At 41.3% G+C, this 15,207-nt stretch overlaps 1 protein-coding gene across 3 annotated transcripts in view; it reads left to right on the forward strand.

Moving 5' to 3' along the window:
• Positions 1-15,207, forward strand: part of pald1a (phosphatase domain containing paladin 1a) — a 52,945-nt gene that overhangs the window by 4,018 nt on the left and 33,720 nt on the right. For 2 of the 3 annotated variants that reach the window (XM_035670591.1, XM_035670581.1), the window contains 16 exons: positions 5,461-5,658; positions 5,865-5,967; positions 7,633-7,812; positions 8,263-8,427; positions 8,523-8,683; positions 9,166-9,241; positions 10,138-10,292; positions 10,458-10,554; positions 10,828-10,932; positions 11,280-11,375; positions 11,474-11,608; positions 11,892-12,008; positions 12,438-12,617; positions 12,744-12,941; positions 13,820-13,960; positions 14,087-14,158. In XM_035670591.1, the coding sequence (XP_035526484.1) occupies positions 5,474-5,658; positions 5,865-5,967; positions 7,633-7,812; positions 8,263-8,427; positions 8,523-8,683; positions 9,166-9,241; positions 10,138-10,292; positions 10,458-10,554; positions 10,828-10,932; positions 11,280-11,375; positions 11,474-11,608; positions 11,892-12,008; positions 12,438-12,617; positions 12,744-12,941; positions 13,820-13,960; positions 14,087-14,158 (2,166 nt within the window). In that variant the 5' untranslated portion in view covers positions 5,461-5,473. Of the gene's footprint in view, positions 1-3,410; positions 3,642-5,460; positions 5,659-5,864; positions 5,968-7,632; positions 7,813-8,262; positions 8,428-8,522; positions 8,684-9,165; positions 9,242-10,137; positions 10,293-10,457; positions 10,555-10,827; positions 10,933-11,279; positions 11,376-11,473; positions 11,609-11,891; positions 12,009-12,437; positions 12,618-12,743; positions 12,942-13,819; positions 13,961-14,086; positions 14,159-15,207 lie in introns of those variants that run through there. The other variant, XM_035670574.1, reaches the window with a different exon arrangement.

A 15,207-nucleotide genomic window follows, 5' to 3' on the forward strand; every position in this document is an offset into this window, starting at 1 on the left:
ATTTGTGTGACATCTGTCCTTTGGCGAGGCTTTGACAAATAAAAATGCTGTCAGTTAGCTTGGTGGTGCTTACAGAATATTGTGGTCAGACGTCCGGGGTTTAGAAAAAAATGTAAGCCACATTACTGCAGCCTTGAAATCATAGGGGGATAAAATTGCCATCTTGAAATGAAATAAATTACAGGCAGTGCTTTAAAAATAGATTTGCACACCCTTTTTAGCAGCTCAGTGTCAAGCTGTGATGAAAGCAAGAATGTTGAAGGCTAAAGGTTATTCATGTGATTTATGTTTTATTCACTGCAGTAGCATAGTTTGTTTTGTCTCACTTGTGGAGTCCCAGTAGATTAGACGCTTTAACTGGGAAAAAGTGCCTCTCACTCAGTTGTTTTCCAGTCAGTTTGTGCACAATCTGCAATATCTGTCTTGCAGTGCAAAAGCTATTTGAGGTAGTTTGATCAGACCTGGAAATTGCATCCTTGAACAATGCATGGCAAGGCTTCCTTTTTTGCCACAGTCTCTTTCTGAGCAGACTGATTTATTTTGGATGAAAACAAACATCAAAGCTGTAAGTGGACACAAAGTCACAATGAGGTCTTTGGAACAGTTGAGGGAAAACAAAAATTTTCTGGAGAGGAAGCACTGAGCTCATTTCCGCACAGCACTGATATTTAGCTCAGGAACTCGCAATGTCCTGTGGAATCACGCCTGTATGTAACCCTTAACCTCATTGGTGAAATATGTGTACAGCTGCAGGGAGGAAGTTTCAGAGAGTACAACTAAGCATTTCCTGTCAAGGTGTGCTTACACTTCCTCTGCTTTGGGGGTGTGACTGGGTTGTATTGAATGGTTTGGTGGTCTAGTATCCTGTGATGAGTGAGAGACTGTGGGACATTGTGTCATTGTTATAAATTAGACTACAGTTACATCAAACCTCCAATTGGCATACATTAAATTGGGTTTTTGAGCAGTGCTGAACAATACTTTGGACATTCCTGCATATGCACATAAATGGAAGGCTGGTTTAGAAATGAAAACTTGACCGCATCATACAAACATCAGCTTATGTTTTGATGTAATTCTGTTGTTTTTATGTGGTTTTGTGCCGCCAGCAGGCTTTCAAACGTAACATTGGCAGACGGAACAAGTGGCCTCCTTGGAGACCAGAAATGCCCAGGACCCTTGAATAGGATAGAAAAAGATGAGCAGTGTTGCCAAGTAAGAGAGTTGCATTGAATTGGCACTTTGTTGTGCCTTGCTATCACGATTGCGGCTCTCTTCTCCATCTTGATATGGGAAGTTGTGTCGAAAGATATCCCTAAGCGTTACAAAGTGATACCCATCTCTCTTGAACCCCTGCATCTCTTGTGAATGAAGAGTACTCTGCATCCTTCCTCGGGGCCACCAACAGATGCATCCTGCAGCTGCACCCTCCTTCCTGTCTGCACTCAGGCCCTTTTGTCTGAAGACGTTGCTACAGCAAAGTTGGGACACCGGCTGAATTTAAATGGGGCAGCCCTGAATGGAGCAATGCTGGTAAGCTGGCAGGAGGTTCCAGTTTCCATGGTCTTATTCTTACTGTGCAATCAGTGAATTTAAATATTAGTGCCTTTGACTTCTTCAGCCAGCTGCTCGCAGCCTTGATGGCAGTGTCTTTTTTTTGTTTTTTGATCATTCCACGTTGTCAGAGGAAATCTGAGTTTGTCTTGTCGTTTTATTGGCCTCGCGAGCAGTGCGACACTACTCTGGTTGACATGTGGAATAAACAGCGTCTCTGATGAGTTGCCTTGATTGGATCTCCAGGAGGATGTTTATGACTGAGGGCTATTTCTACTCAGGCCTCCGCCCCAGCTGCCCGCCTGCTAGACCAGGCCTGCCCATGCTGAAATCAGTGTGGCTGACGAGCTAAGCTTCTGTGTGTAGCAGGAACTTCCGTATCAAAGTGTGCGTGCGCCATGGTCTTGCAGCAGAGGTGACAGGCTATAAGGTAAGACCGAGGAAGGTTTTCGATGCTCCACTTGCAATGAGCAAGCTGCTGTATGCTGTGCAGCATTAATAACGTCACATTTCCTTTTGGGGGCCTGTAAAACTAGAGCTTCTGTCAGGAAGTGTCAGTTAGCCTTATTTAACTCTCAGATGTTTTACAAATAACAACACCACATGGGTAAGATATAGGAAGTTCTTGTGTGGATGAGAATATTGGGAGAATCTGTTGTCAGAGTGTTTTATAGCTTTCTACTGAGCCAAATAGGAACATGCATATTATCATGCATGACTGTGGTGGTGGGTAAAGCAAACCTACTGATTAAATGTCCTTAAAGTGACAGGGATTGAAAAGGTTTTGCTATGTAAATGCTCTTTACTGTGAGGAATGCACAGACTGTAAGCTCCGTTTTTTTCTAGTCCAAATAGAAAGTCAAGGAGACACAGAAGACGTCTATATCTATCATGTTTCATACCTACACTTTTGTTTTTTACTAGTGTAGAAGACGTGACAGTTGTAACTATTTATTTTTACTACTTTTATTTCAAGTCAAGTCAAGTTAGGTGTATCTGTAGATCTAGGTCATAAATGTGCCGCAAAGGGCTTTACAGTCTGTACAGCATACAACACCCTCTATCATTAGACCCTCAGTTTGGATAGGAAAAACTCCCTGAAAATTTTAGTCTGGAAAAAGGAAGAAACTTAAGGAAGAACAACAGATGATGGATCCCCAGAGCAGACATGCATCCCATAGAAGTGCAGAAAGAACTATTGACTAAACGTTTTTACACTTGGCCGAGGTGGAAAAGTTGGCATATCGATAAATGCTCTGAGGTCTCTGCTCGACTGGAGAAATAAGGATGGAAATGTTTATTAATTTGCCTCTTCTTTTGATAATTATGTAGAAATGTGGTAAAAATGTGCACTACATTTGTATGGAAACTTGACTAGTAATAACAGTGGTTACATTTCAATATGGAGAAACTGAAAGACAGTAATCTTTTGATTTGTCTTAAGTGCTTAAGTATTGAAAAATGACCACCACAAGTTCCCAGAGCTCAAGGTTATGGGTGTCTTTAAATTGTGCTTCTTTTGTCTGACCAACATTCCAAAACCCCAAATATTACATTTATAGTTTTATAAAACAAAGAAAAGCAGTACATCCTCATATTTGAGAAGCTGTAACCAGTCGATGTTAAATTTGATCGGTTAGTTGAGTTATCATTCCAGCGTGTTCCCTTTGTACTGCTGGCTGTACAGTACAAGAGCCAACTGTGTCGTCTTTGTGCACAGCCTGTCCCTGTGAAAGGGAGCTGAACTTTGGCCATCTGGCTGCCAGATGTACCACTACTTCCCCCCGGTCCCCTCCGCAGAGACTTGTTTCTCGCATGAATCTACTCCCCAACATCATATGAGATAAGACGTGGACGAGGAGGACGCTGTCTGAAAGCTCCTGAAATTTTTGCCCAATGCTAAGCAGCCAGACACTTTGAGCTCCCACAAGGGGTGTTTCCCACTGACTGGGAGTGGGCAAGGGCATCCAAGAGAGGAAGATTTCTTTTTGGATGTGATGCCAAGTTCTCACACTACTTTGGACCATGGCGGAAAACAAGCAGCAAAGAAAAGGATCTCGAAGTACAGATCGCTCCTCATCTCAAACGTAAGATGTCAGATTTTAGTGGATTCTTCCAGTGTGGAGGCTTTTTGTTGTTTTTCTTGTGGTAGTCCCAGAATTATGGCAACAGAGATGCTTTTGGTATGTGGTGAGGACTCAAATAGATTTGGGCAGCAGGAGCAAAGTATTCTTGAAAACTTGACTTCCTTTTATGGAACTTGGGTAGAGATTCTGCCTCTTTTTTCTCTTTTTTTTAAAATTTCGTAGCATATTTGCTGAATTCGAGAGATAGACTTTGTACCTATATTTTTTAACCATGGCAGCAGACAAGATAATAAGAAAATCAATAAGTTGCCATCTTCCACGTTGTGCTTATAAGAGGAGAATCTCCCTACTGAATCAAAAGGTCTCGAAACACAAGGTTGACTTGCCCACTCAGCTTCAGACGCAACAAAGAGGAGAGTAGCGGTGACTCACCGGCACTTCTCTCTTCACAGAGCCTCTCTGTACAATGAGAGTCCACTCTGTTCAGAGCTGGAGATCACACAGAGCTGCTTTGAGGTCAGGCAGCAAAAGTCAACCCTGCCATACCCCTCAGCTGTGTCACATCAAGTAGATTTTGATGTTGGATTGATTCTGTGGTTTTGGTTTGCACTTTGGTGCCCCAGTGTTACCGTATGTGTATCTGTGAGTATGTGTCAGTGCTTTTCTGTGTGTTGTTTAAAGTATAATGTTGACCAGCTACATGCTGTAAACGATGTCGAGGAGCAGTGTTATTGTAGCCTGTCGGGAGACTCGTTTGTTTATCTGCAGAGCTCCCTGCAAAGCTCACTGTTTATTCAGAGTGGAGGAGGTTTGGTTGAAACCTGTGGCTGGCTCGCGTGGGGGTCTGAGTGCTTCATATCAAGTTGATTAAAATATAAATACTGTCACACTCGACTCTAATCCCATGCCACCATGATTGAATTGTAGAGATGTGAAGTTAATGATGATGATTGTAATTTAAGTGCTGACTAAACCTAAAAGGGGATTTTATGAAGGGAAACCTCTACATGTTCTACCTCTTTTAAAAACAATCACAAAACTGCTCCTGTTATGAGTAAAATTGTTATAGTAGTAGTATAGTATGACATGATTTATCACATAGCCTAAATTGGCTCTTTGTCAGATATAGAGGCATCAAACCGTTTTAATCTGTTGTTTGTTTTTCATGTAATAAATCAGACATAATAGCTGGAACAGACAGTATGTCAAGCATTGAGAATAATGATTCATATTTACAGTATTTAAATTCAGCAGCTGGATAAAATAAATGCATGTGCATGAATGATAAACCTTATGAATGCAAAAATGATTAAAAAACACAATAGGAAGCCCACATTTAAATTAATAGTTTGTTTTGGGAGTTTACTTTCTTGCCTAGACTTGTATGAGAAGATTGATGCAACTCTTGTCCGTACGCAGTTAGCTCAGCTTAGTTTAGGAATGAGACTAGAAACAGGCGGAAACAGCTTGCCTTGCTTTTCCCATTAGTTAACAAGAAATCTGCCTATGAGCACTTCTATGGTCCTCTGAGAACCACAAATCATGGCAATCCAATAGTTGTTGAGATATTTCAGTGTGGACCAAAGTGGTGGACAACAGACAGACTGACATCGCTGTAAATCACTTGAAAAATCTATTCGTAGCTCTAATTTTTTTTTTTTATTCACTTCAGTGGGGAAGTATGAGACATTCTAGAAATAGATTTGATTTGTCTCTAAGTGGTGTCCCTCCCCATATGTACCCTGTGTTGCCACTGTGTATGCATGTGTGTCTGTGTGTTTGCTTCCTGTTTCTGAGTACGCTGCGATGTCATTCACAGCTGCTTGTGGAGCATGGGTACAACTGCCAGTGCCGCACCACAACCTGTAACCGTAGCGTCGCCACTTGAAAGTGTCCATGGCAACGGGATGGCTGACAGCAGGCAGTCTCTTAGCATGAGCCCCTTCCAGACAGTCAACATCCACAACAACAAGGCCAAGTCCATTATCACCAACAAAGTCGCACCTGTCGTCATCACGTAAGTCCCTCCCCGAATCCGCGTTCTCACAATTGGGTGTTAATCCTCTTTGATCACTGTGGTGACAGCCCCCTCCACCAACCCCTAGCCGAAGTGTTTGCCCCCGTTATCATCTCATTTGTCAATCCAGGCCTGGCAAATAGTAGCTGATAATTGAATTGACCTCTGTTTACCACCCAGACCTGCTGTTGTGTTCTGTTTCACAGGTATAATTGCAGACAGGAATTTCAGATTCACGATGACATACTCAAGACCAACTACAAAGTTGGTCGGATATCCGACGCCATGCCCGAGCACTACCTGGTGCAGGTAAGCAAAACATACACAACAAACCTCTTAGCTGCAAGAAGGCACCGCACTGTCGTAGAAAGATGTGGAATCATCTCACCTGTCTTTAAGCCTGCTCTTTTCACATTCACATGTCCAAATTGCTGAGTGGCATTGGAACATTGTCATGCGCTGTTTTATGATCTGGGGCAGCAATTGAAACAGGAATGTTGTCACCCTTTTATCAGGGCTTTGATCTGCTCCGTCACCTCTGCTGCGTCTGTTCAGGCATGCAGGGTTTTATCAGTGTTAACCCGTAGACTCTGTTTACATGTATAGATAGGTCAGCAGTTTTACGAACAGTAAGATCAGGAAGTCAGATATGTTTAAAAATACATCTTTTCCTCTCTGTTTTGGCATCTGCATTAAGCATGTTCACAACCAGAAATGTTTCAGAAACACTTCCCAGAGTGGAAACATTTGAAAACGCCAAGTGTGTGTTGGAACATGGACACAAATAGAATGATGAAATATTTTTGCTCATACTGGTGTTGTGTGTCAGAAATGTTAAGTTCATACAATACGCGTGTTTCAGTAGGGCTGGTGTTCTACAGCATTTTTATCAAATATGAATCTGCTAATCAAATTTGGACAATTTCAAATCCCTTATCAAATCTATTAAGTTCGTTTGGTGGGAAATGAAAACATCTTTGTTAAAAAACATGTTCTATTTTTACTCTACTGAATATCATAACTAAACCTGTGAAGTTCCAGATTGTGTTGGGCTTTCACCACATATTTCATCACTGCTCTGTGTCTGTGCTCTCAGCTGCAGAAGAACACAGTGGAAATAACAATTCACCTTCATCACTCAGCAAATATCAACTGATTTTTCCTCAGGCATGGTGCACTTAATGTTACGTGAAGGTGATGTTTTTGTTGCAGTGCTACAGGTCACAGAGACTGGCGGGTTACAGAATACAGTGGAACACTGTCAAGTTCTTACTTTTAACATAATGGTAGATAGATAATTAATTCCCCCTCCGTTCTCGTTCAGAAGAAGGCAAAATACATTGTGAATGTAAGATTTAATTAATGTCATGGCCGCAGAGATAAACAAATCCAGGTATTTTATCAAGCTCAAGCCAGGTTGTCTGTGGTCTGTATTAATGTTTATGTAGTCAAGACACCTTCAAAGAATAAAATGGTGATTTGATTGATAGTTAGTGCAGCAGTGTAGGAATTAATGACATTGTAACTGGAAATTATGACTAAAAATGACCAATATTGTGAGATATTTTGACATATTCAGTTCTATTGGACACAATAGAACTTGTAATGTATAATGTTGGAGAGATGGAGGTGACAGAGCAGATTTAACCTGTTGAGACAACAGATTAATCAGACTGTGCAGGAGTTTATTTGCCAACAGAAAAAGGAAGAATAGATTTTAGCCTTTTTCCAATTTGTTTTAATGCTCCTAAATACTTACTTAAAACTTTACAAAACAGTTAACTAAAAAGCTTAAAATTCCAGCAAGGCTGCAAGTGGTTTTCACACGAAAACACCATTTTCAGATTTATCCAACTACTTTAGTGTTGACATTTTTGCTCTGCAGAATTTACAAATACTAATACAGGCTCCAGTGGAAGCTGGAGAAAAGTTGTGTTAGGGTTAAAGTCCGATGAAAGTTGCATTGCTTTCCAGGGGGAGTACTTCATGGTCCAGGATGTGTACAGCAAGGCAGATGTCCTCAATACCACGGGCAGCTATGGAGCACCCAACTTCCGCCAAGTCAAGGGGTCTTACCCTCTGTATGGGATGGGTCAGCCGAGCCTGAATGGCTTCAAACAGGTTCTTCAGAGGCTCCAGGCGCAAGGACACGAGGTCACTTTCTTATTTATACACGCAGAATTTACACACATGAGCTCACATAAATTGTTCATATGTTGACTGGTAGATTTTATGCCTTTAAATCTTGCCTTTACAGTATTTACTGTAGCCCTGCCTGGCCTCTTTCTAGCCGTGTTGTCAGTAAATATTTGAGGAGTCAAGTGCTGGAGGCTGTGGCTGAATTGTAGAACTGAGCAAACAGAAAGTTGTGGTCGTGTGTACCAGTGGAAAATAAATCTCTGTGCTTACAGCAGCTAGAAACTAACCGTAATTGAAATTAAATTGACAAAATTATACGTCGGGCCTCTCTAAACTCCTTACTCATGTGCTGCATGTCATATGACAACAGATTGTTTCCAGTTGGTCTTGGAAGTGGTGTAGCTGGTAGAAGGCAACAACCACTTACTTTAAAAAGCTAATATTTGATGCCCATCTTCCAAACAGGAGGTTATATTCTTCTGTGTAAGAGAGGAGCCGGTGGTGTTTCTGCACAAGGATGACGACTTTGTGCCGTACACCCCCAGGAGGAAGGAAAACCTACATGAGAACCTTCATGGCCTGGAAAAGGAGGAGCTGGTGGAGAGCCTGGAGCTCACCATCAGGAAGGAGGTGACAATACATACATGACTCATGACTTTTTTTTTGCCACAATATAGTTCTCAGCCGTATTAAAACACTCCCTTCTCCCTTTCCTTCCTCCAAAGCTCCACGACTTTGCCAAGCTCAACGAAAACATCTTCTACGTCTACAATGACATCGAGTACTTCAAAGACGAGCCGCAGAAGATCTCCATCACGTGTGAGGAGGACATCCATGTGACTGAAGAGGTCTATAAGAGGCCTATGTTCACCAGGCCGGCCTACAGGTTGTTTACATTGTCCCTTTATTAGCCCTCCTCAGCTCACACGTCAGTTTACGTGTGGCTGCTTACTGTAGAATATGCAGGGCAGGTTATAAATAGTGGCGCTTGTTTGTGCAAAGACTGGTTGCCCTGAGTTTTTGCAATCAGATCAGCAGAGTCAGCTTTATTGAGATGTCACAAGCTGCTCACATTTCTAGGGCAAGAGAAAATATCATTCTCCAAGGAGAGTGCTGAGGCCTTGTCTATCTCTTGAAGTTTTGTTAATTGTCCAATGATTATCATCTCTCCCATCATCCCTTGTGGATTGTGGAAGGAGGTGAAGTTTGAGACCCATGAGATTAGTAAACACAACGTGAGGGAGCTCAGCTGTCGAGTCTTACTTTAGGTCAGATTTGTGTGTGCAGTGTGTTATGACCTACATAAGGGCAATATTGACACAACACAGGCGCGGGTTCAACCTCCGGTAACAATCTGTTGTATTGCAGGTACTACAGATTACCACTACCAATGGAGGGAGCGCCATTGGAAGAAGACTTTGACGCATTTGTTAACATACTCAGGGTAAGCGCATGTAAAAACGCCAATCACATGAACAGTCCACCAATTAGATAGACCTTTTTTGGTCGTGCTTTTTGCTCTTCTGATGGGATCTTGTTTTGATGTGCCATTAAAGTTATTAATGGCTGGAATATTGGAGAGCATCTGGACTTTCTCACTGAGGTAGCGAAAAGGTCATTTGAATCCCCATGTAGCCTTTTTGAATCTGTCCTATTAATCACGAATAAGTGTGATATTTATTTTTAAAAAATGGCCTAAAACCTGCAGTCTTTACTCACTTCACCTCCGCTCTTTGGTCATCTGCTCGGTCTGGTTTCCGTTCTGCCCTTCACTCACACAGGATGTTCTTTTCGTCTGGTTTTGCCCTTTTTTGGACTGACTTGCAGCAGCCGGTCCAGTTCCCTGTGGTTGGAAAGTGGCTCCTTTTTTTTTTTTAACTGTGTTTGGATCAGAGCTGTACTGTGTTCTGCCACACTCTTTCTTTCACTCTTTCCTTTTGTAATCCTTACTCATGGCATTGTCCTTGTGGAGATTTTCTTGCTGAAAAGCATGGCAATCCTTCATATTTGCATGTGCAGTTATAGCATTCAGGAAGTTCGTTTACTTCCCTTTTCTGTAGTTTAAACAGGCTTTAAAACCACAGTTTTCGCATCTCAAATAATACATTTGTGCAAAATGAGATTAGGAACCAGCAAGTATTGACTTAAACCAAATTTTGGCCAGTTTTAAAACCTCTTATGACCTGCAAATCCCCAAACCCCTACCCTCACTGGGGAACATTTTAATCTTTAGCACTGCTGTCATTACCACCTTAGTGATATAACACCATTCATCTGGTTAGGTGTTTTACAGTCTGTCATCTCTGAGAGTCTCTCTTCAATATGTGCTCCGTTTTCCAGGAGAGCACCAGCTTGTCTCTGGGCCACGATGCGTCCCGGCAGCTGCCTGCTTTGCTCTTCAGTTGCCAGGTGGGCGTTGGCCGCACCAACCTAGCCATGATCCTGGGCACACTGGTCATGAATCGCCTGAGGGGTGATTCACAACCGCAGCCTCAGTAAGAACTCTGCATCAAATGCATATGGAAAATGATATGACCTAAAACTTAATCACATGTTTGATAATACAGTGTAATGATGCAGCTTTGAAATTGGTTTCATTCAGACTTTTGTGATGCCAGGTAAGCTGGGACTTATTTGAGCTTATTTGTCTTGTTTTGCAGAGTTGAGGAAGCAGCTGCTTCAGAGCCCAAACCACTGTTCCAGGTCATCCAGTCTCTGATCAACAAGCTGCCTAATGGACAGCAGGTCATGGAGGAGGTAAAATAGATAACCTACAATTTATAAACATATATAGAAAGCTCTCATGTTTGACTTTGCAGAATTACGTATGTGCAGAGTTTGACGATAGAAGGCTGTTTTTACATTCCTCTGCTGAAGGGAAAACATATCTCTGTGCTCATCATAAAATTATTTAAGTCAAAGTCTTAAAAGGTCTAATTGCTTTTGTATTTCATTCTAATGGACCAAAGAATGTAACTCAATGACTCTCAAATCTTTTGAATTTGATAATGTTTTGTTTTTATCTGACAGGTTGACCAGGCTATCGCCCTGTGTTCCGAAATGCACAACATAAAAGAAGCAATATATGAGAACAAGAGTAAGCTGGAAGGGATTGGTGAAGATTATCAAATTCAGGTTAGTGATCCTTTGTTTTTGTTTGTTTTTTGAGCTGTGATTCAGCAGCGCTGACAGCAACCTGTAATTTCTCTTCAAAGGCAGCACTGTGTGCTGTAGAGGACATTTGATTATTGCTGCTCAATTTATTTTCAGCTAAATAAAGCAAGAGTGGCACAGAACTCAAATGATCATGGAGCATTAAAAAGCCCTTGAACTGATGGAGGACTTAAGTAACGGAAACAATAGAGTGTTTAATTTTTGATGATTTTCTTCTGTCCTGAATCCTCCTGAAATCAGTAGGGTCTTAAATGCACATACAGGATCGTCTACAGGAACAGACATTGAAACTTCTGTTTGTTTCACAGGGAAGCAGTACCAAAGACTACTTTCTCAACAGAACCATGCAGAGCTTGGAGCGCTACTTCTACTTGATTGTATTTAACGCGTACCTTCACGAACAGGTAATGTTTTTTGTACTCCTGTATAAATGTTTTGATTGATAAGAGTAAAATTTAAATAAAACAAATCTTGAGTTCTAATTGTTTATTGCATTTTGCAGTATCCTCTTGCCTTTGTGTCCAACTTCAGCCAGTGGATGTGCTGCCACACGTGGCTGTACAGGTTACTGGCCTGCATGGACCTATCAGAGCTGTCAGCCCCGGCTGAGCTGGTCACCAAAGGAGCTCGGGTCCTGGTGAGAAAATTGAGCACTTACACGGAAAATGTATACTGTTATCAGAATTCTGATTGTATCTGTGTCTGCAGTGTGAAACCAAAACCATATCATGCAGGCCACAGATGAATCCGCAGTGCTTGTGCCCACAAACACTACTTTTTTTATACTGATAAACCTTGCCTCATGGTCTTTTCCACAAGATCACAAATCTCTCGTCTTCCCACACAGCCATCTAGCCATCTGTATCCTCAAATGTGCTCTATATGTTCCAAGTAATGTGTAACTACGTGTGTCTGCACAGGTTGCTGAGGAGTGCTTTGCTCCGGATGTGCTCAGCACGGTGAAAGAGATGAAGGCGGTCAACTTTAGACGAGTGCCCAAGATGCCTGTTTATGGAGTGGCTCAGCCGACATCAGAGGTGCAGCAGATTCCCTAATTTTTACTCAGGGACAATACTTAATCAATTAGTCTTAAACATTATCTTGAAGGATTGAAAAGTAGAATATTTTATAGCTACCACTTCTATCTAGAAATGATTATTTAACACTCTTTATTCTTATTCTCTTTCTTTTATAGTTGACTTACAAATTAGGAAAAGGAGCAAGGGATCTTAAAATAATATTCTAGAAATCTTTTAGTTTTATTTGTAAATAAATAATTTGCACATTCCCACTTTATCTCCACATCATCAATATGCATCCTTGCCATCATAAATATTCACAAGAGTACAAATAGACTAGAGAGGAATGACTCATGATGATTTGGTGTACACTCACACACCCACCTCAGGACGCTTGAGCCGGAGTTCTGGCTTTGTGCCTGCTAATCATAAACTTGCTGTGTGCAGGCTACTGGGGCAGTTTTGGCCCATCTGACGGATGAGAAGAGGAAACATAGCCACGTGTTGTGGGTCAATTTGCAGGAGGAGCTGGTGCTGGAAGGGAATGGTCAGATTTTTACACCAAGGGAGCCGTCGTGCCCGGACCAGAACATTTCTATCCCATCGTCTGACCCAGAGCTGATAGAGGTAGAGTGAAAATAATGCTTTTTAGATGCTTTTCAGGGCAGTTACAGTCTGATAAATGATGAGCGCCGGAGACAGTCTTCACACAGTGGAAGTAAAATTGCTCTCATATCCCCTCCTGGCCTGTAGAAACTGGAGACCTCTCTGAAGGAGGAGATTCTGAGAGCTCAGAAGTGGCTTGAGGTGACACTTGAGCAGGAGAAACAGATGAAGATGTTCAAAAGCTGCCTGACAGTCCAGGAGATCTTCAACCAGCACAAAAGCACCCACCAGGGCCTCGTCTACAGACGCATCCCTCTGCTGGACTGCAGCGCGCCCAGGGAGGAGGTAAACCATTCAATACTCACAAACATGCAGGAGGTGCAGAAATAGTTTAGAGGTTCCTTTGGTAGCTGATTGTAATGAAGATAGGTGACAATGAATAAACCTTGTGCTCCCTCTAGTGGTTAAAAATGTTACTGTTGTACTGGGATTTTCACCATAACCACAACTACTCTCTACTTTGATCATTTTCCTGATTGATATTCATTTATTTTGCAGATGTTTGTTTGTCTAAATGAGAAGTAAAAAGTTAAACTTTTAGATTAAATTACTTTCCATTACTTTTTTAAATAATGTTGTGTTATGTCTGCGTTACTCCACAACATTGACTGAGATGACATAATATTCACTGCATTTAACGAGCCAACCACACTCAAACAAGCTCTATCGTTGCCCGCTCACCAAACTATGGCTTTATAGTTCAGCTTATTTGATGTGTTTATCACTAATGCAGTGGTTATACCTCATTAGGATGAGTCTCTCATATTGTTTGTCAGACAACCTGTCCCTCCTTGGAGTCAGCACAAGACTGCCCAGGCTAAAGAGCCTCTCCACCGGCGCACTAGACACTATCATTGTGTTGAATTGCATGAATATTGTAGAGAAATAGTTCAGGGTCTCCATCTCTGAGCCTGATTTCAAATATTCAGAGACTTTGTTGAAGGAAGCTTTCCTCATCGAAAACATTGACAGTGATTGTTGTGCAAATGTGCATGTTTGATTTTTGACTGCTGATTTTGATTACTGATTTAGGAACAGTCATTTGTTACACTACAACAACACTACTTATGACACGCTTTAATTTAGCTCAAATAAATAGATACTTTTGTAGTTTGAGTGTTTGTTTTTGTACATCAACTCTGTGTGTGTGTTCTTGTTCTCAGGAGTTTGATAAGCTGTTGGAGGCCATGAAGAGTGCCTTGGCTGAGGACTCTCACTCAGCCTTCGTTTTCAACTGCTCTAATGGCAAAGGCAGGACCACGACTGGCATGGTTGTTGCCATTCTGACTCTCTGGCACTTTAATGTAAGACGCTTCCTTGAGTTTCCTGCACGTTCATTAAGGCCCTCAGTATTATACATGAAAATGATCACATGTGGCTGATGTTTTCATCATCCAAAATGACATAAAACCGGTGTCTTCCACCTGCAGGGTTTTCCAGAGTTTGCTGATGATGAAATTGTGAGTGTTCCTGATGCTAAGTACACAAAAGGAGAATTTGAGGTATGTACATTTAAAAACAAATGCCTTCTCCAGCTTGAAAGGATGTTAACAATTTACTGTGTCTATTTTCACATTTAATCATAAACATCAGACTGAAGTGTCACCGTGTTTTGCAACCATTTTCACATCAGCGCTAATGCTGAAGCATGATCTGTGGTTGCTTCTCTTCAGCAAGTATGTAAGAAAATGAACACTGTGGGGGTGGTGATTGAAGTGGACTCTAATCTTTATCACGATTAGTGCTAGTTTTTATTTTATCTGTGAAAAAAATCACATGATGAGTACACATGACAAGTCTACATCATGTCACTCAAGTCAAACGGGGAAAAAAAAGAATGCTAATGAGCTAACAATGTATTGAGATCATCAAAGAACCCTCTGACAGGAAACCGATTATGTCAACACATTTTGTTAAATCAACTTACATTAACTACATTGATTAACGTTACCTAAACAGCAAAAGTGTTTTAGTGTGAGTATAGGGAAGGTAAACTGATTATGGTCAAACAAATAAATATAAGCTATTATCTATGTATTGAAACTGTAGAGTTTCTCACAGTACATTCTCTGTATGTCAGCCTTGTATTTTTATTAAGGTGTTGAGTTATTATGGCTGTTGCTGCGTTGTATTCACAGTACTTGGCAATCAAAAAAACACAGCCAGTACTGTAACCCTTCAATTCTTTTTTTTTTATTTTGAATTTCTGTAGTTGGCACTTTCTTTTTCTTTCTTTGTTTGTCTATAACGTGCATGCTGCTGCTGCTGGTACGTGTGCAGGGTTTTCCTAAACATGTTTGTATTTGCTTGTCGTCATAGCTCTGGCAATTATTAGCAGGGCAGCTATTGTAAAGTTCATCACTTTAATGAGTCACATCAGCAGTTCCTCCAAACAAACAATGCATGCCATACAAGTGTATATTAAAGGGGTACTGTACTGTTTCGCTTTTTAAACTCTAACTCTGCACCTGTGATTAAAAGCTTTGGTCAAACAAAGCCAGAAGTCAAAGCCTTTCTCCTCTGGTCTGAATAGTGGCTGTGAATTGGAGGC

Source organism: Morone saxatilis, unplaced genomic scaffold, assembly GCF_004916995.1.
Source record: "Morone saxatilis isolate NCDOM2014 unplaced genomic scaffold, NCSU_SB_2.0 Contig1, whole genome shotgun sequence".
Classification (NCBI taxonomy): Eukaryota; Metazoa; Chordata; class Actinopteri; family Moronidae; genus Morone; species Morone saxatilis.